This window comes from Aedes aegypti, chromosome 1 (genome assembly GCF_002204515.2).
Source record: "Aedes aegypti strain LVP_AGWG chromosome 1, AaegL5.0 Primary Assembly, whole genome shotgun sequence".
NCBI classification, from domain to species: domain Eukaryota; kingdom Metazoa; phylum Arthropoda; class Insecta; order Diptera; family Culicidae; genus Aedes; species Aedes aegypti.
The window spans coordinates 184632087-184656321 of record NC_035107.1 but is presented as its reverse complement, the minus strand read 5'-3'; the positions used below and the strand labels follow the sequence as shown (position 1 = coordinate 184656321).

The following is a 24235-nucleotide window of genomic DNA, read 5'->3' as shown; positions in this document are numbered from 1 at the left end:
TATTCTTCATTTAGGGATTGATGGGTATTTTTGTCTGAAAAAAACCTTGCTGAAGACAAAAATGGGGGGTATATTTTATGCGATTTAGATTTATTCAAGATTTACTGAGAACAGAAATGTGACTTTCTAGGTGTTTTTGCAATGCAGAATATCATATAAGTGTGATCCAATTCTTAACATATGACGTCATAAGCTGGATAAAATCCAATGGCATATCGTATTTCACATATAAAAGTCGTTAAGTAAAGCTGAGTTTTAGTTTGGTGGACAAGTTTTAGCTATTTAGTTCCCTACAAGAACTGACTGTTATATAACAGTCATCTATTTTGCTCCATGTTGAACGTCCATTATGTCGAATGTGCAGCATAGAGGGTAGAGACTTAAGCAATAATTATTCAAAAATTAAATTAAAAGTAAAAGTAATTTAATAAATGCGGTTTTTTTTACAAAGTTAAACAACAATATTGATTATTTTGGTTGATCTATGATAATGTTAACTGGTTGCATTCTAACAGAATTGCCACACTATTGAAGAAACGTGCATGTAGTGAGTGCAATGAGGAAGAAAAATAATCTTATTAGATAAGCACCTTCTACCAAAAAATAAATCCAGCTTTAAAAACAATTATATGTGAAAAATGGTGTGCCACTCGGATCCCTTCGGTTCATGGCAATGTATGTTGGAAATTGGTTAATATTTGTATGATATTCCGCAAAAATACCAAAAAAGGTCGCATTTATGTCCTCAGTAAATCTCGAATAATGAAGGTATGATTTCTTCGGAAAAGTTTTTTTTTTAAAGAAATTTCCCATCTTTTAGTAAGTGAAGAATAATTTTAGCGTTAAGCTTGATCACCACTTTTGATGATCTATCTATATCAATAAAAATGGAATGGTGTGTGTATGTCACGAAATAGCATGAGAAAGGGCTATCAGAATTAGACATTTTTTTCAGTGTTATGTTCCTGAAGTGTTCTGACGTGTTCTATGAAAAGCCGAGGCTATTGAACGGGGAATTAAAAAAAGGGAGTGAACGGAACTGTTATTTTGTACGGAAGTTTTATGGAGTTTTTCAACAGCCCACTTGATGGCAAGACATGCCGGGACCACTAGTATGAAATAAAAATGTACTAACAATAACAATAACTAAGCTTGAATTCCAAGGAATCTTCAGAAAATATAAAAACTATGGGTTTAATGAAATTTTGCTGGACCAGAAGAAATATTTTTTTTCACATAGGTAACTAACGAAAATCACATTTTTTATTTTGAAAATCACGACGGGGCAACCTCTAAACGTCTTTTCTTAGGGTTCCCTCATACAAAAGTTTGATTGTAACATCCTTAGATACCGTTTGGGACACTCTAGCACATATCACAGACAAACAGACGTCACACTCTCATCATAGTCCATCGACCACCTTTTTAACGGTCGATTCAAAAGTATAGTAGGTGGCCAATCCGCCACCCGCAGCGCTCACATCGTTTTTGTTCGCGTTTGACGTTTACACACTACCGCCATCTGTTGGCCCGTCGGCCAATTACATTAATTTTAGCATTGGGCGTACATGTTCTCGAGACTATGATTTAGATCGAGATTTGATCTAAGTGTTGCGTCTGTTTGTCTGTGCACATATGTTTAAAAATTGTGACTGTGATACGATAAGGAAATAAACTCAAATTATGCGATAGATTGTACATTACGTTTATTATTTCTCGGTTGTCCAAATTATGTAGTTTTGTTTTAGCTTTTCGTTCGATTTGATTGACTTTTCTCTGTGATCACCATTGTGAAAGTCAGTTCTTAGGAGTTAGTTATTGTCCTACATATAGCATTCGGCATTTAGTGGGCGTTTTGCCGGATACGGCAGAGATGCAAAAAGGAATGAGTGATTATGTGAGTTAGTGTCGGTGCAGTTAATTATGATTTTGTGCAAGTATCGAATGTGTGCCATATGGAATAGAGTTAATTATTCGCCAGAGTGTGCTCATGATTCAACGTTCATTCTTATTATTTTTGAATTCCTGATAATAAAACAAACTCTTCCACATAAAGAAAATGTTGATTAATGCGGCAATGGTATTACAGTTTCTTTAGTAAAGAGCAGCGTATTATTGTAGAATCAAAACGTATTGTCACAATTTCATCTTGATGTGTGCTCTCTTATTTTTTATATATTACACAGCAGTTGCTCAATCTTAATCATAAATTTACAACGATTTTGCTGCCTAAAAATCATCACGATTAAAGTTATGTTAAAAAAATGTTGCAAGCTGATTTTATAAGCTTCTTCTACTCTTGTACAGTTTTATTGTCACTGTTGTTCTGTATAGTTTTTCTCATTTATTGTTCGTTTCTTTCAGTTTGTACAATACTTTTTGTATTGTGGTTGCCGACAAAAAATTTTCGCGATTTGTGATTTATTGTCAATTTACAATTTGATATTTAGTACCTATTCACCAGACATTACTAGTATTTTAGAAATGAGAGTTTATTGTCATTATGGTTCATTAATTAAAGTCTTTTACAATTCAATTATTTTTGAGAAATTCACATCATTTCTGGTGTGACCTTGCATCTTATATTACACTGATGAGTACTTATTGTCAATAATTGACATTTATTGTCTTTTTTCGTAATCTTTTAAAACTTTTCAAGCGTGTGTTTATTTATTTTTTCGATCCTTTGTGCTCTTGATACCAAGTCAGCGATTCCCAGGTTTTATAAACAGGTCTGCTCAAAAATAGCGCAAATTACTGTAGCGTTACATAACTTTACTTTGTGTATGAAATGCATAGCTTCATTTGCAGTCGTGCTTAAAAGTCGAAGAAAGAAATTAATTTAAGTGACCAATATAAGAATCGAAGTTGGAAAATGTGTCTGAAACTTGTTGTAGGGGCATTTACGTATTCTCGTCAGTCTAAAACGATGCCGCGCATCTTTTGTAGTTTTCTCGGACATCGGCAAACAAATAACGTTTTTGTCTGTTCACATATATGCGCTGCTCAAAAATGATGGAAAGTGGCGAACATTTCTGCTGAACTGGAACAAAAAAAAATATAAATGTTCCCGAGCGTCAGAATGCTGATTTACTCGCATCTGTCGTGTTCCCGAGTAATTGAAAGCTAAAGTGATTCGTGAACGTGTTCAAAGCTGTTAAGGCTAAGTAGCCCGTCATTAATTTTGGCAACAATGATGACTTTTCAGCTTGCATTTCATAGTGATAAAACTCAGTGTTGAGAGTTTATATTGACTTGAAAACGTATCACTGTACACGTTAACATGTATAAAGTATGCTGATACTTTTTCAGCCGTGTCAGTGCAAAACCAACTGATTTTCTTTGATTCGAAATCGTGAGATACATTAGCAAGAATCATCAACGACCCGTACAAATTTCAATGACGGCCTACTACGCCTTAAGGGTCAATTGTGCTTTTGGGAAAAAATCCACCGTCCACGATCTCTTGAGCATACTAGGTTTATCATCAAAGGCGATCGGGAGCTTGCTACCATTAGCAGAACCTAACGGGATGTGGTTCGGAGTTAGTGGGGGTTCCTTATCGTTATCGAGCGGTATGTCAGTGAGCGGTCTAGAGTTTAGGATCATTTATATCTCTAATAGCATGATTCTAAGGATTTCGCCCGATGGCAAGCAGGGTGGCTCGAAATTGTGTAGGGTCTTTTTCACGAATTGGATCAATCACTCCCAGGCAGCCACCAAAATGCGGAGCGGCTGGTGGATTGAAAGTCCACTTGGTATCGGGGCTGACGAATTCTACTATAAGCTCCTCTTCGGTGATGTGCTTCAGGCTTCGCAAATCTCTCGAGAGGCCCCGATGAAGTTCGTTCCTCGGTCGCTTATAATTTCTAACGGTGCGCCTTTTCTAGCAATGAAGTTGCGTAACACGAGATTGCATGAGTCCGTTGTCAGCGCATGTGCCAACCAGTACGGTCGTCGGCCCGAAATAGTCGATTCCAGTGTATGAAAACGGTCGCTGGAAGGCTGCCAGGCGAGCGGGCGGAAGGTTCCTCATTTCTGGAGGTTGCGGACGCGCTTGTCGGATTTTACAGCGCTGACAGCTTTGGCGAACGCGGCTGGAATACTGGCGCTTGAGGCTTCAGCCCGGTAGTAGCACTTCCGCCGATCGCGTATCGTTGCTGTAGAAGTCGACTTCTTTCCTCTAAATGCTTCCTCTCTAACGCTTGCTTCTCCTCCAGTAACAGCAGCTCCTGCGCTAGAGCGTCGTCGCCTTGGCTAACGCCATGAACATGTATTTGCGGTAATGGGTTGCTGGTTGAACTAGCTGTCGGCCTTGTTCAAAGAGAACATTGCAGCGGATTGTTTACACCACTAGTCACATCCGGATGCTGGTAACCACCGAAACTCTCAGGTAATCCACCACCGAGCATCATTCGCAGATCATTCGAATTTGTCGTCGATCCGCCTCTAGACAAAGTCTACTTGGGCTGCTGTTCCGCTTCCACTCGATGTGATTCCCCGATGTTGCTGTTCCATTTGCTGCACACGTTGCTCCGTGGCTTTCAGTAGCTGTTTGTACTGCTTCCGTTGATCTCTGAGCTCTTTCAGTTGCTGGCCGTCCTTCTCTTTCATCATCTTCTCGAACTTCTTCTGCATCGCCATTAGCTGCTTCTGAATATAGTCATGCACGTTCAGATCCGCTGGTTTGCTTATTCCAGACTTCAGTATTGTTCCGGCGTTGTTCGGTGTAGATGTCTTGGCTAGAAGTTGTTTTCCTTAGAACATTTCTTGCAGCTCCAATCTTCGTCCTGTACACTCGAGTCCACACTAACGCACATGAAATGATACCACTGCCCACACGAATCACACGCTACCATACGGCTATCATCCGGCTTCCGACATACAGTCGACTCTCCATAACTCGATATTCTATAACTCGATATACTCTATAACTCGATGGATTTTTCAGTCCCTTCAAATTCCCATACATCATGCTTTCCATAAGTCGATATTTCTATAACTCGATGTCTCCATTAGTCGATGTCACGTGTGAGGAAAATGTCCCTCCATAACTCGATATCCATCCGAAAATTCTTTTTTTACAGGGAAACATGCACTACTTCTGGTTTGAAAGTGAATAAAAACATGCAAGTTGTAATGAAAGTTGAAAAAGCATGAAAATAACAATATTGATTTTCAGTGAAAAAAAGCAACTTCTCGAGCATTTTGAAAAACAAGTTTTCAAATATATTTTTTTAATACTTTCAACTAATATAATATTGCCTTCCTACAAAAGTGAACATATAAGTATCAGAAATACAAAAATTTTATCCTATGATTTTAGGATTTTTTGTGTCGGTATGTTCTATAACTCGATAATTCTATAAGTCGATGGTCCCTACAATATCGAGTTATCGAGCTCACTACCGGCAGAGGATCTTTGTTTGATGGAGATGTACCCCGCTTGCTTTGACCGTCACCTTTCTTTGACATACCGCGCTACCGATCGTAAGCGGATTTTATAATGGATTAGGGTAACCAATATATTTTGGACCCCTATATATTTTGGACCCCCTGGGTCATTTTCCTGCGGATTTCCCAGTTTAAATCGAAAGACCAACTCTATTCGCATACCATTTGGAAAGATAGGACTATTCCGCACTTGTACCAACCGTTTGTACATAGAAAATGTGGTTGTTTTATATGAAATTAATTTAATTCAATCGGTTCATCCATGCAACCGTTACAACACGTTACACGCAGCAATAGAAGCCGTCAGAAATTTTTCAAATGTAAACAAACACTTTTTTCAAATTTCTGAACTAAAAGCGTAGAATTTCTTCGGTTTTCCATTGTCAATTGATTGATTAGACTATGGGTAAGCATATTATACAACCAGTGTCGTGGGCTTTATCGCCAAACAATAAAAAATGCCGGGGGTCCAAAATATATATTTTTAGGGTCCAAAATGTATTGGTGTGTCCAAAATAATGAAAAATAGTGCTTCACAATTTAATTATTTTCGACGTTTTTTGGATCCTGCATGACCGTATGGGATTTTTTTTCTCGTAGAGGTAGTTTTCTCTACATTTTGACATGTGCTTTGACTTGGTTACGTTATGCAATCAATTATTTGGGACAAAAAACTAAAATCACTTCCTTAGGGGGTCCAAAATACGACCGTTACCCTACTGTTCGCTAGACTGTCATGTTTGTTATGCGTTGGTTCAAACTCGTGAGCTGCTCCGTGATGTGAATTTTTCCACCAGCAGCCTCGGCAACCGAAGTGAAGCGTGTTTTGTTAAATTGGCAGTACTGACCCAATATTCTTTTGTTTTCCCGAAAACTTCTTGTTTTCATGTTTTAGGCTGGTAAAGTTGCTATGAATATGCACAACGTGTAAAAAATAAATCGTTTACTCTTTGAAGGGGAGCTAAAAATCATCATAAAAGGGATGGCTGAATCGGGTTATCTATGTATCACAGACAAACAGACGTCACACTCTCATCATTGTCCATCGACCACCTTTTTAACGCTCGATTCAAAAATATGTTAGGTGGCCAATCCGCCACCCGCAGCGCTTGCTTCGTTTTTGTTCGTGTTTGACGTTTACACACTACCGCCATCTGTTGGCCCGTCGGCCAAACACGCTGATTTTTGCATTGGGCGTACATGTCCTCGTGACTATAATTTTGATCGAGATTTGTTCTAAGTGTTACGTCTGTTTGTCTGTGTATGTATTTTACTTTTTTTGGGTTAATATATTTCAATGATGATTGTTGCTGATTAGCAATGCAATTAGCTGAGCCAGATTAATTCTTGCCGATAATAGAACAAGTGCCTCGCCTTGGTTAGAAAATATCGACGATTTTGAGAATAAAATGTTATTTTGTGTTATAACCAATACATAGCACTCTTTAAGTGTATCTCAGGTGTCTCATGCTAAGTTTTGCGCCTTATGTAGTGTATAATTGCATTTTAAAAGAATCAGCTGTTTAGAATGCCGAGAATACGTAAGCTCTACTATTTACAACAGTGATCAACTTGATGCATTTTCTTTCGAAATAATAAAACCCACAATCACTTGTCTTGGTATAGAGAACACGCAAGATGAGGTCTATGTGAGAACCATCCGTTCCGTATAGATACCGATAAACACAATCGCATGCTTGTTTTGGCTCCATTTGTAGGCTTTTGCAGAAACTCACTGATACACGTGCCTTTCGGTAGTCCGGTTCCGGTTTGCTTGTATAATATGTACAAAACATTTGGCGAGAAAGCTTGTGGATGCTTTAATGCATTAATTTACAAGTTGACATTTCGATAAGTAAACCACTGCCGTCAGATGTAACATCTTGTTTTCTACATTTGATTCTGTCAATTTTTTATTGTTTTGACTATTATGTATTGACGCTTTTGAATGTGTTATAAGTGTTGTATAGAACATGGACAAGCTTTGAGGGTAGACCAGTTGTTTTATGAAACTGCGATGCCTTGTGTATATTTTATTCATTACTAAATTAATGACCAAATTATAAAATAAAAAGTAATCACAAGCATTAAACATAAGCACCAAACCAGTAGCAGAAATTAATATAAGCATTACAATAGTTCTAAAATTCAAACACGCCTAATAACAGCTGTTCCACCGCTTAGAAACCCTATTAAATCATCAATAATACTTCCAAGTCTAATGCTTACAAGCATTAAATAAGCATGATTGGCTCTATTTTCGCATATATGGTATCTTTCAATGCCATCTAGTGTTTTGGCAGATATACAATGTGGTTAAAGTTTATCTGTAGTGGTAATAGAAGCATAACATAAATGTTCTCACTATCCCAATTGCATATTTTATGACGGGGAGAAATTATGGTTTAAATTTGTATCTATTTTTTTCAACAAGATGCAGAATTTCACCGATTCAACATGTTCAACATTCATCGGTGTCCAATTTTGGCATTAGGGAAGTTTAAACCGTCGAAAACATTATTCTTATTGGATTTACAGGGAGGTCGCATGATTGAGTTCACATTTAGTACAAAACAGAAATTAGATTGAGGCAACCATATCTAAGATATTTAATTTAAAGGATATGAAAGCAACATCAACAAATTTCACAACTTCGGCGTATAACGCGCCACCCCAGTTCCAAACGGACTTTTTGTGGCAAAATCCAGCTATTTTCCAAGTTCTAATGTATGAAGCAGATACTGTACAGTTCTATGTCTCGTTTGAGTTTGGGTTTTGGCGGCATAATTTGCTTTGGACCGAGGGTTACTGAGCAACGATATGGCACATTTTGTCCCACGTCATTCATTCTCAACGTTGCCATAATCGTTTGATTAAAGCGTTAAAATTGATAGAGATATCGTATAAAATTATCGAATTCGACTAAAATACCTTTCATATAGGAGAAATTACGGTGGTGCGCTTTACCTCGTATTTTACACCTACAGTCGACTCTCCACATCTCGATGTTCTACATCTCGATATCTCTCCCTATGTCGATGATTTCATAAGTCCCTTCAGTCTGCATACATTTTCATTCTCCATATCTCGATATCCTCCTTATCTCGATATCTCGATGTGTTTCTGTTGATTTTCCGTTCTCAATTTTCTCTTCGTATGTCGATATGACCATTATCAAAGGTTACTAGACCAAAGTTTTGGGATTCAAAACAAATTAGGAGCGCAAAATGACATTTGTTTGTGTACTATTTCTTGGCAACGGAGTGTTTTTCAATCTAGTATTCATCAAAAATTTGTTCTTTGTCTCGATCTCTCCCTATCTCGATGGTCCCTTCGATATCGAGATGTGGAGAGGCGACTGTAGTTTCTCTACTGCATTTACTGGTTACTTGGATCGAGTCGCATGGAAATTGGAAAAATAAAAACATAAATAACGATATTACATCTGACGCCAAGGGTCTGATTTTCCTTCGTTTAAGTTTTCCATCGCGTTTTTCTTCTTTTTCTTATAGAACCCATTTGTGTAAGTAGAGTAAATTGATTTTTTTATTCATGCGTTAGTTAATGATGTAAATGGAATGAATTGCATTACGCCAGCCTATTTTGAGTTTCGTTTGAATAAATTTACAGGGTGTTTTTCTTTGCATTATTTTCATAATTCTTATTAACGATTACAGTTTTTTTTTGTTTTAATTGATTTTCAATAGATACACAAACAGATAGTACAGGATTTCCGCTCAGCACTTATACATAGCGAATAAGTGTATTGAACCAAAAAAAAAAAATAACATCTCCTCGGAGCGTAACAAGAGCGTTTAATAACAAGTATCTTTAGGTGTTTTCATTTCTTAAAATCATTAGCTTAAAAAGTTTATTTTTGAACTTAAAACAAATGTATATTGTAAAAGTTGGGCGTATCGTTTATATTTGTGTATAACCATTTCTTAATCTATCTAAGTAGTGAAATTTCAAAAACACTTAAATTGAAATATTATTTTATTATTGTCTTATTTCTTCTTATCGTAAAAGTACGATTATTGTTCTAAGTTTTTATTGTCACTTACATGTTTATACTGTTTCTGCATTTTACTTTGCAGCTTTTATTATTTGACAAATTTTGTATCAATTTCATTCTGTTTATTGTCTCAGAGTTTCTGTTTATGGCTTATCTACTGATTTGCATTTTGTAAAAAAAATCGACCTATACTCATGTATCTCTCTGACTGTAAATTCAATTAACAAAGGCTTTGCAAAGATATTTCTTTTTTATAGTTTCATACCTAGTAAAATTATAGTTTGTATATAAAATGAAAACAAATTAACAGCTTTAGTAACATTCGATGTCAGTTTTCATGCTGTACCTGTTCGACAAAGCTAAACCGTTTGGTTAATATCAATCTGCGCCAATAATTCCTTTTCTCGTGACATTTTATCTAGATCTAGCGCTTACAAGCATACCGTAAAAATCCTTTCCCGTTTCAGGTCAGCATTCGTAGTTGTAGATGCTGAGCAGCAATTTCACAATGTTTTTGAACAATAGATTCGGCTTATGAACTAAGTGTGCAGGTGCGTGCGCAGGCACACACTTGCGTGCAAGCTACACGCAAAACTCGTCCTCACTCATACGAAAGATATGTTTTTCAAGCGATATCGCATGGTTGTGTTTCTTTATGTAAATTTGTTCTTGTACGTTCCACCTTAGTCGATTGATGGCTTGAGGATATTGCACACGAAATGTCAGCGCTTAGATTAAATAATCTTTTAGTACGTACGTCACTCGACAGTAGTGCTACGATAGTAATGTGATACTATGCTGATTTACAGATGGACGGATATAGATATTATTTTGATTTGTTTTCAATTTTAAACAGGGATCCGGGTAGAATATCTTTTCATAACAAATATATAAACAACAGTACATGATACTTTTTAACTTCCCGTTTAATCCTCACAGCCAGAAGCTATCGACCTCATTGGAATCGATCGCTGGACAGTTGAGGCGACTGTATTCCCTGAAAATCGAAACAGCTAGGATAGATTTAACTAAGGCGGATCCTATAATCTATAGAGTACAATGCACACATCTTGGGATTAACCTGATATAACAGCATGATTCAGACCGCAACACCACAGAAAAGAGAGGAGAAAGAAGCGCAGAAAGAACGGAATCGCAAAGCGATGGAATAGCTGAACCGGATTATTGATTCACGGAAGTTCTGTGAGAAGCTGCACGCTCAAAGGCTTTGTTGACCTCAAGCCAACATATGCAGAGATAGTGACAAAAACCTTCTAATAAACGAACGAGAGTTGTTTCAGAAAAGGCTGCAACTGCCCGATGATATTTCGAGTATCAGAGACATTCTACTTAGTAGTACCTTCCAATCTCACAGAAGGTTACGGCAAAGTTATAGTCTTTCGTGTTTAGAGAATGTATTTATTAGAGCTGGGATATATACGAAGGGTAGGGGGGCTGGGGGCAAGAAGGACACCTTAAGATATATAGGTTCAAATCATGGTTGATTAGCACAATTTTTGAAGATTATTCCAGTGTAGGGGCAAGCTCACCTCTTGTTCTAAATGATGTTATCGATAGATTTCAAAAATATAAGAAACACATGATGATTTGAGACTTTTGAAAATGTCCCTTCTTATGAGGTTTTTAAACGAGGCACGGGGCAAGAGTGCCACTCGTATGGGGCAAGAAGACCACCAGAGCAAAATGCCACAAATTTTGTATATTATTATTTCCCCGCCTATACGATAAATTGTAGAGTAAGTAAAGATAAAAACTGAGGGATAAAAGTTGACTTATAGTTAAAAAGTAATTTTATTAAATTAATTTAGTTTTCATCTTATTTGACTGTAACAATAATAGTAAAAAATTTCAGAAACCATTTTATATGTCCAAGATGGTTTATTTTGATTTTATTTAGTAGGAAGCATTGATTTAATGTAATATTAAACAAGAAAAATAAAAGTTCATTTGATTTTATATGAGAAAATTGCGGTGTCCCTCTTGCCCCATAAGACATGCTGTTATTATATATGTAAAATTTAATGTCAAAAGGACTTTTTCGAAAAAAAATTCCTCACAGCTTTATTAAACAATTGAAAATCATCAATACTGTGCGGAAAAATCAATATGTTTTGTATTTATTGGGAGTCAAACCTTATTTTTCAGTCTTACATTCTTATAATATTTCGCATATTTTGCGTTGGTGAGTTAAAGACATTTTTCTAATTTTTTGTACTAAACATTTTTAACTGTAATATTTACACAACCCTCAAATAGTACTCAATTTATACTTATCCTGCGTTAAACATCAAAAAATTGATTTGAACTACGTGAAATTAGAGGTGGCACTATTGCCCCGGGTGTCCTTCTTGCCCCATGTCCCCCTATATACAGGAAGTTCGTCCAGCTACTTGATTTTGCTGACGATATTGATACCATTGCACACAGCTTTGAGACTATGGCGGAAACGAACATTCAACTGGCAACTGGAGCATTCGTATTCTTGGGCTCGCAGCTGTAGACCATAGTAGACCGCCAATTATACCGGCACTCATCTATGGGTCTTTTTTGATGGCTTCCTTTAAGACATGACCTGTGCCAAAAGGTTAAGCCAAAAAAATTCGCTCCATGGCTGCTTGCCTCTAGTTACTCGGCCAACACTTCCAAGATCCTGCTCCTGGTCAAACCACCTAGCTCGTTACCCCTCTCTTCGTTTTGTACCGGCCGGATTCGAGGTGAAATTCCTTCATTCCAATTATGCTTCACGTTTCAGCTTGGCATACTGCTCAAAAACCACCTGGAATGTTCTTCGGTAAATGTCCACGCAGTCAGCGAAATAGATGAGCTAAACTTAAGAAATTTCTTTGGATCTGCATTGGAATGTCACGTAATTTCATTCGGATTTTCGGATTCGGATTCGTTTGAAATCTCCATCACAACTTCCTTTGTAATTTCTATCGACATTTTCTTTTGAATTCCCTTCAGAATTTTCTTCGAAATTCATTATGGAATTTCTTCGGAATTTCCTTTAGAATAGGATTTTTTTTTAATTTTTTGTTTCCCAATTTTTTTTGGGATTGTCGTTTGAAATTTCCTTTGGAATTTTCTTAGGTATTTCCGTAGAAATTACCATAGGAATTTCCTCTGAAATTTCGTTCGAAATTTTTTTGGATTTTTCTTCGGAATTTCCTTTGAGTATTTATTTTAATATTTCCCTCGGAATTGCCATGGTATTTACTTAGGAATATTCTTTGGAATTCCCTTCATAGTTTCCTTCGGAATTTCCTTTAGATTTTCCAATGAAATTTCCTTTGGAATTTCCATTGAAATTTCCTTATGATTTTTTTCGGATTTTATTCAATTTTTTTCCGGGATATTCTTTGGAATTTCTTTCTCAATTCCCTTTAAAATATACTATGGAAATTCCTTCTGAAACTTCCTCTGGAATTTCCTTATATTTTTTCAAAATTTACAGAACTACTTTCAGAATTTCCTTTAGAGTTTCCTATAGAATTCGCTTTCAAGTTTTCTTTGAAATTTTTTCTTTGGAATTTCGATTAGAATTTATTTCGGAATTTCGTTTGGAATTTTCTTCTGAATTTCTTTCGGAAGTTCCTCCGGAGAGTCCATTCAGGAAGTTCCATTAAATACAGGATTTTTTCAGGAATCCCTTCGGAATTTATTTGGGAAATCCACTCATTGCATTCCACTTGAAGTTCTTCCACAAATTTGGATGTTCCAGAAAAATCTTTAGAAGTTCTCCAGATATTTTTTCATTGGTTCTTCTGTAAATTATTTCATGAATTACTCTTGGGTTTCCTTTTAACTTTTCTTCAGGTATCCTTATGACATTCTTCAAGGATTTTCTATGCCGGAAATTCCTCCACGAATGCCTAAGCAATTCCTCCACAAATCCACCGAAAATTACTCCGTAAATACTCCTCCAGGAATTTCTCCAAGGACTTCTCCTAGAATTTCTCAGAGAGTTTTTTAACTGTTCTTTTTGGAATTTCTCCAGAAGCAAACTCTTGGATGAAACCCAAGAGCATTTTCTGGAAATACTTCCTAGAAACTTTCCGAAGAAAGAATTAAAAAAAAAATAAAAAAATTAAAATTAAATCCCGAAAAAAAAAATCGATGGAAATTCCAAAGGGGAATCCAATGAAAATTGCGAAGTAAATCATGGGAGCTCCTATGGAAGTTCCAAAGGAGTTTCTAATCAAGAGGGAAATTTTAATGGAAATGCCAAAGGAATATCCAAAGAAAATTCCGAACGAAATTCCAATGGAAATGCCGAAGCAAAATCAAAACGAACTTCCGAAGTAAATTTCGAAAGAAATTCCGCAGATTGTTTCAAAGGAAAGAGAAATTTCAAAGGAAATTCCGTAAAAACTCCGGAAAAATCTCTTAATTCTGAAGGAAATTTCAAAGATTCCAAAGAAGTTTCCAAATGAAATTGCGAAGAATGTTCCAAAGTAAATTCCGATGGAACTGCCGAAAAATAAATTCCAAGCGTGATTCCGAAAAAAATTTCAAAGGAAATGCCGAAGAAAATTTTAAAGCGAAATCCAAATGAAATTCCACGGAAAGTTTCAAATTTCGAAGGAAATCATGGGAGTTCTGAAGAAGTTTCTAATTTTGAGGGAAATTACAAAGTAAATTCTGAAAGGAATCACAAAGGAAGTTCCCATGGAAATTCAGATGAAAATGCTGAAGCAAAATCCAGAGGATATTCTGAAGAAAATCCCAAATAAATTTCGAAGGATGTTCCAAAGAAAATTCCGATGGAAATGCCGAAGGAAATTCCAAAATGATTTACGAAAAAAAAAAATCTAAAAGTAATTCCGAACAAAATTCCGAAGGTAATTCCAATGGAAATTCCTAGGTTCCATTCCATCGGAATGGAAATGCTGAAGAAAAATTCAGAGGAAATTCCAAACGAAATTTCAAGTATAATTTCTAAAAGAAATTCCAAATAAATTTCGAAAGAAATTCTAAACAAATTCCAAAGAAATTTCGAAAGAAATTCTGAAGGAAATTTCGATGGAAGTTCCTATGGAAATTCCAAAGGCAAAAGAAATCCCGAAGAAAATTCCAAAGAAAACCCCGCAAGTATTTCAGAAGAAAATTCCAAAGGCATGTCCAAAGACAATTTCGAAAAAAAAATGTACGAAAAATTCAGAATTCCGAAAGAAAATCCAAAAAATAAACACAATTAAAGAAATTTTTGAGCACTGAAAGAAATTCCAATGAAAATTCCGAAAGAAATTTCAAAAAAAATCCTCAAGGAAATTCGTCAATTCTACAGGAAATTCCGAACGAATGTCTAAAGGAAACTCCGAAATAAATTTCACAGGGAACTCTAAAGGAATTCACAATTCAGAAGGAACATACCGAAAGAACTTCCCGAAGGAACTTCCTAAAGCAAAATCCTGGAGGAATTTCCTTCAAGAACTTTTGGAGGAATCTCATGGATACACTACCAGAAGGAAGTGCTGGAAAAACCATCCAAAAGAACTTCCGGAGGAACTTCCTGATGGAACTACGATTTTTTTTCCGATAAACATCTAGAGGTGGAGGATTTTAGAAAAAAAAACTTCCTGGGGGAATTCCCGGAACTGTAAGAAATTGACAAAAAAATTGTAATCAATAAAATTTGGTAAGAATAAGAAGAAGTTGATACATAATATCAGCTGTCAAACAATATCACCATAATATCCAGTGTAAACGGGTTTCGTGATACAGTTGTATCATGTTCCTTTTCATCATTCGGTTTTTTCAACTCCGTAGTCTAAACAAGGTAGGGTGATGTGCTAGTATCCATCGTATTAAGCATTGATCAGTGAGAGCTGCAATTTTCTCAGTATTGCAGTGAATGATGCTGATGCAAACCGATGACAAACAATTTTTTCTCAAAACGACTTTAGCAATGTACAATAAGATTTTAATAAATCTTGATCTCTTTTTGGAAATAATGCAAAGAAAATGCATCTTGCCGTATTCTCAATCCGTCGTATCGTTTTCATATCTGTCGCAATCAGTTTCCAGATTCGTCCCACAACTTACGGCTCACTGTGATATATTGAGTGGTGAAAACACAACATACCCGACCAGAACCACATAACAAAATTATAACACATTCCTATCAGCAGCAGTTAAAAATAACAGAAGTTGATAAAATTTTGTTATCAAGATGGCTTTGTTCTCAACTTGTTATATTTTTAGTTACACATTTATAACAACATTTGTTATATTTTTGACATCGAATTTTTAAGTTTGTTGCTGATAACATCCGATGTCAAAAACAGTAACATAGTTTGCAATAATTTTGTTATTTTGTAACATCCTTGGAATACATTCTGTAATAATTTTGATATAATTGTAACAGGGTTTGTTATATTTTAGTTTAATTTGATGCAAGTTTTGTTAGAATGTTTGTTATTTTAAACATGTTTTATAACAACTGGTGATATAAAAAAAACATATCAGGGAAACACATTATGTTATAATCTTGTTTCTTCCGTCTGGTCGGGTATCAACGCTATAATAAAATGTTTTACTAGAATATACAGATCCACGGGCATCTCCCTCCAATATATATACTAATTTCCTTTAAAATTCATTGTTCGTCATCAAAATTCAGCCCAAACAAATGAACACAATTCCTTTTGACCGTACAATTATGGCATTTGCTTACAGTGCATCAAAAACAACAAAATCAAAGGAAGCGTATTTTTACGTCGATCATCGCGCACATATTGATGCGCAAAACCTTTTTTTCTCAGTACGATGAACTTTGTTTACATTCTCAATTTACGCGGTCGGTGAAGAAATTTCATAAAATTTCGTGAATTATAGATATTTTACGGCGTGTGATTGGAATGAAATCCTTCAGTGAAGATATACCATGCCCACACAGTAACGGATCACCCACAGTGACGGATCACTTTGGCGTTCAACATCGGATAACTCGCTCAAAACATAAACGTTGACGTAAAACATATTTTTCCCATGTTATACTATTTGTCTTCTACCATTTGTAATGTTAAGCACAACATTCAACCGCTAAATAACTGTGTATTTGACAAATGTTTAGTTGGTACCACACATCTATCATTATATGGTCGTTTTCTGTAAGAAGTGCCGTCAGCATTCATAAGCTCGCACAGGTGGTTAAATTCAAATGTAGCATAAAACATGCTCGATCGCGTCGATTTAGTATGAATTCATCTTTGAAAAAATATTTTTCTTGATTGTTGATTCTAAATACCGAATATTAGCACTTCCAACTAGTGATCCATAATATGGACCAGGAAATGACTGTTTACCACGGTTATGGATCACTTCCAAAGAATGTAGATTTCTGCCATTTTAAGCATTGGATTCGACATTTTCAGACACTAGCACTTAGGATAAAACTAATACAACAAGGTTTGTAAATTTCATTTCTAGCAGACAAAAATGGATGGAAAACGTGGTGTGGAGCGAAAACAGTTCATGTCTCAGTTACTACAATGCAGTATCACAAAAAAGGGCATTTTACCTTTGTTTCCAGCTCTAACACTACTATTTTTTGCTGTAATATGTGACACATTGTTAACTTTCGCCAAATCATGTAATACAGATGCATTGAGTTGAAAATCTCTTTATTTTGCGCACTGATCCGTAATATGTCACAATTTGATCCATAACCTGAAAATTGATCCGTAATATGGTTTTCAGAAACCAATACAATTTTTTTTATGCAATTCTATGTAAATATTACACTCAAAACAGTTTACTAACCGAAGTTCCAATTTGAAACGATTCAGTTCATGCTTTTAAATTATAATTTTTCGTTTTCCATGTCATTTTATTGAATTTTATAGGTTGGACTCCACACTATTTGATCCATAACTGTGGGATTATGGTACGAAGGTTTTCCATAGTGAAAATAAGTGCCTGGTGAAGTAAGTCCCACAGCGGGGCGGGAAGAAACTTGTATGATAAAGTGGTGTAACTGGTGTCGATCGTTGAGCATTTCTCTCAAATCGTGTTCGTCCATGCGATTGCGGTGAAAAAGTGCAAAGTGGATAATTGAACTGAAGTTATTCAACGAAATACAGTAGTTTTATTGTCTTTTTGGTGAACATGTAAGTGTTCGGTTTGTCAGTTGATAGTGTTAAGGTGATTTTGTATTTTGTTTGTACGTTAAATTGACAGGAAGTATTCGTAGTAGTTGTCTATGTTTTTCCCAGTAGCACTAGGCATACAACTAGGGCAAATGTATGTCAGTTAACCATAACCATGCAGGCTACCACCCACCGAGCTCCCAAAACCCACCACCAGATGTCTGGTAGCATAACGTTCGGGCGGCCATGAGGGGGGCGAAATAGGGGCCATCATTGAAAACCCGAATGGAAAAGGGTAATGACCGACGACCTAGGTCAAGAACCTCTACCGCAGACAGACGTTCAAGTTAGACTCAGCCACTTGTGTAAAAACATGGCTGCCACAAATCGCCAAGTGGCAATAAGCTAATAGATGGCGTTAGTGGCGTATGCGTCCCACCACCATCCTGATCACATTTCGTTGACAGCATGACACACAACCGCTCCCACAGTCCACGTGCTTAACGCTAAAAACTATGCACATTTTTTTTCGCGCTGGGTGGGTGATGTTCCCTTTTGGTTCTAATTTCTCACGTAAAAGTTAATTAAATCCATTGTAATTTTTACCACAAGTTGGCATTTAATTTACTCACAGATTCATGCTAGTATAACACCCTTGAATGATCGTGACTCGTGTAAAATAAATTGGCGTGAAAATATCACAATTGTGTGAATCATTTTTAAAGTGATTATTTTGATATTTTTGTTCAGTGGGTGGTGGACTGGGTGGTAAGCGAGAAGATGAAGCCACGTGCTTTTACGAACTGTCACTGTACTGCAGCAATTTGCTCCCTAAGTGACACCACGGTAGAATTTACACAGGAATTTTGAATAAATTTGTTCCTGCTTAAACGTCTGTCTGCGCCTCTACGGTTGAAAATTTAATTGCTGGACGTTCACTTGCCCGGATACTGCTGAAGAAGCTAGTCGCAAAACCCAAAGTAGATATTTTTTAAAAGTAAAGTTAAGAGAGAGCCAACAAAGAGTTGTGTGAGGAAGAAGTGAGTGGAAAGTGGACACCAGGACCCCGCCGTTTTTTTGGTATAGAAACCACTGTATTTCTATTACCGCCCTACGACGTCCTAGAGGCCTATTCCGGGTACTTTCCGGCATCGGTATTAGCCGAAGACCGATCCGTCACCAAATCGGTAGCCTAGGACGCGTAGGAGGGTCCCAGCAGGCCGCAGCCGAAGTCCCTCAAGCCAACCCGAGAAGAGCGTGGCCGGACGTGGTCGAAGCAGGAGAGCGCCGAAGGCCGATACCAGGCCGAGAGGAAGGAGTGGACAGGTGGTAGCTGTGAGAAGAAGGGGCCCCGAAGTCAGATTAGTACATAAGAAAGTGGGAAAGAAGTGGATAGCGAGGAGTAGGTTGAAGCCCAAATAAAACTGCGTTTGTGAAGGAAATAAAGTAGGAGTTTTGACCAGTGAAGTGCTGTGGGTTTTCCTAATTCTAGTGCGAAGATTCCCTGTCCGCGGTAAATTACGGTAAGCGTGCCGACCCTGAGGCAGTTGAGTCGGGGAGTCTCTAAGACGCTCCCGATTGGCTGACCGAAATTTACAAACAAGTGTACAAACCATGACAGCCTTCACAAAAATACACTTGGAAAATGAATCTATGTTGCAGGTAAGTTGGAATATCCGCCGTAGTGGAACATTTTAAGTTTGATAAGACGAATAATAGCGCTTACGACGAAGTAGAATGAAACCCTATAATAGCCCTGTGAAAGCGGTTAGTTAGAAGTATTTGAACGTCACATGCCATCGCGGTGCGCAGCGAACAAGATGGGTCGATCAAGTGGCGCAAGATTGGCGAAGATGAAAATTAAAACTTAAGTTAAAAAAATGACACTGACACGTTAAGGCTTCCAGTGGACGATTTACCCTTTGAAGGAAGCACCACACTAGACAACGGACTAGTTATGCAACGCCCAGTGGCACTGTCGAAATACATTTCTACCGAAAAGTTGTCCGGACATAAGCGGGAATGGAACCCACACCGCTTGACTCGAAGCGGCTCGACACGAAGCCCACAAGTTGCTTATCAACAGCTTTGACGGTTAATAATATCTTGGAAATCTTCTTACTTCAATGTGCTTAACTAAAACGTGATTAAAATTTGTTATGAAAAGATATTCCACACCATAATTATTTCATTCAATGTTTCACACAAATTCAGTATTCTGTAAATCTATAAAGTTAAGAGAGAGGAATAAAACACAAAAATAACTTTATTTCTTTCATCTTTTGTCGTGCAACCTCAAACCATCAAACATAACTTAGGCCATGGAATTAACCACCGCTGGAACGTAACCGAGTGTACTAGATTTGATTCATTAGCTATATTTGTTACTTCCTACCTTTCTATAATCGTTGCAGGCTTTGCAATGGAAAAAGATAAACAATTTACAGTACTGTCGAACTCAAACTTGGGCAGGTTTACCAATTAGGGGAAGTTACTATCAGAATAGCAAACGTCGTCGCATCATCAGTAAACTAGTACACACGGTCAGCGCCAACAGCGGTATACTGAACGAACTTACCAAGGACACACCATGTGAACCGTTGATCTCTAGCGACATACCTTCGTTAACGACATGAATCTTCCAACCCAGGTTCCGGTGGGTGTAGCACTGAAAAAAGTGATAATCATGAAACTCTTCTAGATGAAACAAGGACTAAGCGATGCGTACCTGATAGTATACCATATCCGGAACATCATATGGCACGGTCCAATTTAGATATCCAGGTTGTGCATCAGGATTATCGCACTCTAGTTTCAAAGTGGTCATAAACTCCTCGAAGGTTTCAATTTGCTCCGATTTGTCCACGGTTTTGTGTTTCCACTCACAGTACCGACCAACTGTAGATGATAGATAGTTGTCAATTGCCATTTCATAACGGATCTAACGATAACACTAATTTTGAATCAACCATTTACCTGCAGTTGGATATGGAAAGCGATCCTTGTCATAGGCTACACCCGCGAATACCGTTTCTCTCTCTTGCTGCGTCGCAGTATTCTGACCGAATCCACCTTCTGGTGAATCAGTTATATAGAATGGATGATATCTGTGGAATAAATTGGATTAGTTGACGAAAACACTGTAATTTATCATCAATTATTGTACTCACTTGGCTGGTTGAGTTTGATCATCACCTCCTTCAACGATAAATGTATAAGTTTTGCCTCGTTCTACGTACACCTCTGGAATGAGCATATCGTTCAGGTACCACGCAATTCCCCATGAAGGGTGACCCGTCATAGGAGTGTAACCCCGTTTTCCACCAGTTGGACCGATTTTGGCGTTGATAACAGATTCCCGGCTGATGATTCGTTTAGCCCATATCTTTGGTCCTTTAGGATCAATTACACTGTCCAAAGCATCCGTACACGTGTGATCATTCGTGGAGGAGAAGTTGATCTGGATGTCCTGCACTGTCACATCTCTGAAGTTATGGGCATTCACTTCGCTTAGAGAATTCAATGGACCAATGGCCGCTACCACCGAAATTTGTCGATCTGTTGGATATGGTTGATCACTGGCCGCTTCGTTGGTGTGAAGAAGACGACGATACTTTATTTTGGTTACTCCTTGACGCCGGTCTCCAGAAACTAAGAGATGAAATAATTAGAAATTTCCATCTGCAGTTCTTCAGCGACTATTAAACTTACTTAGCTCAGCATCATTTCTTCCACCTATCCGCTCATCCGGACAGGCCCCATGTTTGCCGTCACACTGGGACAACGCTGACAAGTAGTAATCTTCCGCACGGAACTTCCGTTGCTTTCGATCATAGAACACCACCACCACGTCAGAACCGACCATCTGAGGTTGTCCATTTCGGCCAGATATGCCAAAGGCCATATACTGATCTTCCTCGATTCTACCAATCAACTCAATTTCAACGTATTCTCCGACAACCTGCCACATCACGTTCAATCTGCCTAGGAGCAGTTCTTTACAGTTCACAGATGGCTTCGAGGTTGGCGTTGGATGCCCGAACGATGTCACCGTTGGCACGGTTGATGATGTCGTCTGTAAACGGAATCAAGTTTTAGTTCCAAATAGTACATATTACATAGACAGCGATAGCTTACCGGTTTATACCACCAAGGCGGCTGTAAGTTTGTTAGAATTGAGTTTACTACTGTTAAGCACTACAAGCACCCTCCACCAAAACCGTCACCCCGAGAGCCCAACTTACCGCTATTTTCGTCTGGCCAAGTGCTGGCGGAATGTCCAGGTCCTTTGGAATGTAGACATGGCCAAAGTTGTGCCGATATTCGACGCACCACACAGCCAGCCAATCGATGTCGTACACGGTAAGATTACCGGGCAGTTGGATCTCGATATCTTCACCCTGATAGCCTCGCAGGGGTTCCAGCGAGCCAATTTCATTAGGAACTTTGATACCCATGATGTTCGGTTCGGAGCCATTGCCTACCCAAAAGTACGCGTCAGGTCCAGCACCATCGTAGTGAAGGTTCGGGATGTAGAATGTTTTCGCATCCAGGATGCTGATGTTGCTCGAGCGGAGTCCGTGTGCGAGGCGTTTGAACTCGGGCAGAACACGTGGCTTCGGTACGTCTAGGCCTGGTGGGATGAATACTTCGCCAAAATCGACCTGCAACGAAGTTGATAAGAAAATCTTAATTCAATGCTTCTAAACCTGTGTTGCTGAATTCAATTCTAGACACGATTTTTATATTTTTTAGTATGAAATAAAGCCAACTACTTAACCGTTTGCTTGAATTGTTAACAAACGGACAATTTTTCAGGTTTTTTTTGCTTCTTCTTCTTCTTTTCTGGCGTTACGTCCCCACTGGGACAGAGCCTGCTTCTCAGCTTAGTGTTCTTATGAGCACTTCCACAGTTATTAACTGAGAGCTTACTATGCCAATGACCATTTTTGCATGCGTATATTGGTGGCAGGTACAAAGATACTCTATGCCCTGGGAACTCGAGAAAATTTCCAACCCGAAAAGATCCTCGACCGGTGGGATTCGAACCCACGACCCTCAGCTTGGTTTTTTGCTTGTATTCATGATTTTGAGGCCTTCCATAGCCGAGTGGTTAAGAGTCTGCGGCTACAAAGCAAAGCCCTGCTGAAGGTGTCTGGGTTCAAGTCCCGATCGGTCCAGCATCTTTTCGTAATGGAAATTTCCTTGAACTCCCTGGGCATAGAATATCACCGTACCTGCCATACGATATACGAATGCGAAAATGGCAACTTTGGCAAAGAAAGCTCTTATTTAATAACTGTGGAATCAGTGCGCATCGTACCTTCGCACAGTGGGACGGAATCAAAAAAAGTGGGACATGTGGGTTTGCGCCAAAACTATCGGTTTTAGCGTTTTGGTGTCTTCTGCAATGTTTCTTCTTTTTAAGAGTACTTTATTATAGAAATAAAAAAAAATCGTTTTCAATTGTATACACTGAGAAAAAAAATTAACTTTTACATTTTTTCTCAAAATTGAAAACTACCTAAGGAAGTATTGTAGGTAACGTCATTTGAAGAAACTTTGTCGAAGACGAAAAAATTCTAGCTCTCATACTTACTAAGTTATATGGTAAAAATGATGTTAACCCCCTTAAAAATGATTTTTTTGCAATATCTTTTTTATATGATTTTTTTTAATTTTTACAATGTTCTACAATGTTGTAGATACTTCAAAAATACACATTTTTGCTGAAGAGACTAAAGCGCTATCTCTTATTTTGAAAGAGCTATGAACTATTTCTTCTTTTTTATACGTCACCTTTAAGGGTTAACAGCTTGCAAAGTTGCAGGTAGTAGCAGTTAATTTTGACGTTATACTGTTCAGTAACTTACACACTTTCAAAACATATATGAACCAGAGCAGTTTTCAACAATTATGATGGACATATTATGCTTCTGAATAATTTTATATTGCTTTTGAGGTTCATATGTATTGCAAAACAATAGTAAGCAATTGGTTTCAATATTGGAGTACCTTTTTTAACTCATGTTAGAATATTGATTTATTTTCGGAGATGTTTCCTTCATCCAAATTTAGTTCATATTTGTTCAACAAATTCATCGAATTCTAATATTTTCTTCTGCTGGAGCTATAATTAAAGCTCACTACGAACCTTCTGGAATTTGTAAGTTACTCACTGAGTGCAATGGATAAAGGTTACTTCGTAGAAGCTCTTTACACTGACTTTAGTAAAGCATTTGATAAACTGGACATTCCAATGTTGACTTTCAAGCTTGAAAAAATGGGAATCGAAATGAGTCTCCTTAAGTGGATCAAGTCCTATTTAAACGACCGTCAGCAAATAGTAAAATTCAATGGGAAAAGATCAAATCCAATACATGTTACATCTGGAGTACCTCAAGGCTCACACTTAGGTCCTCTTCTTTTTATTTTATATGTTAATGACGTTTCTTATATTCTAAACAAACTGAGGGTCCTTATATATGCTGACGATATGAAGCTATTTTTAGAAATAAAGAATGATGACGATCATAATGTTTTTAAGAATGAGATACAAATTTTCTACACGTGGTGCTGCAAAAGTTTATTGGAATTGAATATAAAAAAATGTAACCTCATAAGTTATAGCAGAAAACGAACCACACCAAATATG

The 24235-nt window shown here is 37.5% G+C and overlaps 1 protein-coding gene across 2 annotated transcripts in view; it reads right to left on the bottom strand.

Annotated features, from left to right (window-relative positions):
• Positions 1 to 18153: 18153 nt before the first annotated feature.
• The window catches only part of LOC5567409 (protein Skeletor, isoforms B/C), a 192223-nt gene continuing 186141 nt past the window's right edge, over positions 18154 to 24235 (bottom strand). Inside the window, exons 5-11 of one of the 2 annotated variants that reach the window (XM_021854927.1) lie at positions 21825 to 22244; positions 21718 to 21738; positions 21292 to 21655; positions 20751 to 21231; positions 20557 to 20687; positions 20309 to 20478; positions 19356 to 20248 (exon numbers count right to left, since the gene is read on the bottom strand). In XM_021854927.1, the coding sequence (XP_021710619.1) occupies positions 20078 to 20248; positions 20309 to 20478; positions 20557 to 20687; positions 20751 to 21231; positions 21292 to 21655; positions 21718 to 21738; positions 21825 to 22244 (1758 nt within the window). In that variant the 3' untranslated portion in view covers positions 19356 to 20077. Of the gene's footprint in view, positions 20249 to 20308; positions 20479 to 20556; positions 20688 to 20750; positions 21232 to 21291; positions 21656 to 21717; positions 21739 to 21824; positions 22245 to 24235 lie in introns of both variants that reach the window. The other variant, XM_021854934.1, reaches the window with a different exon arrangement.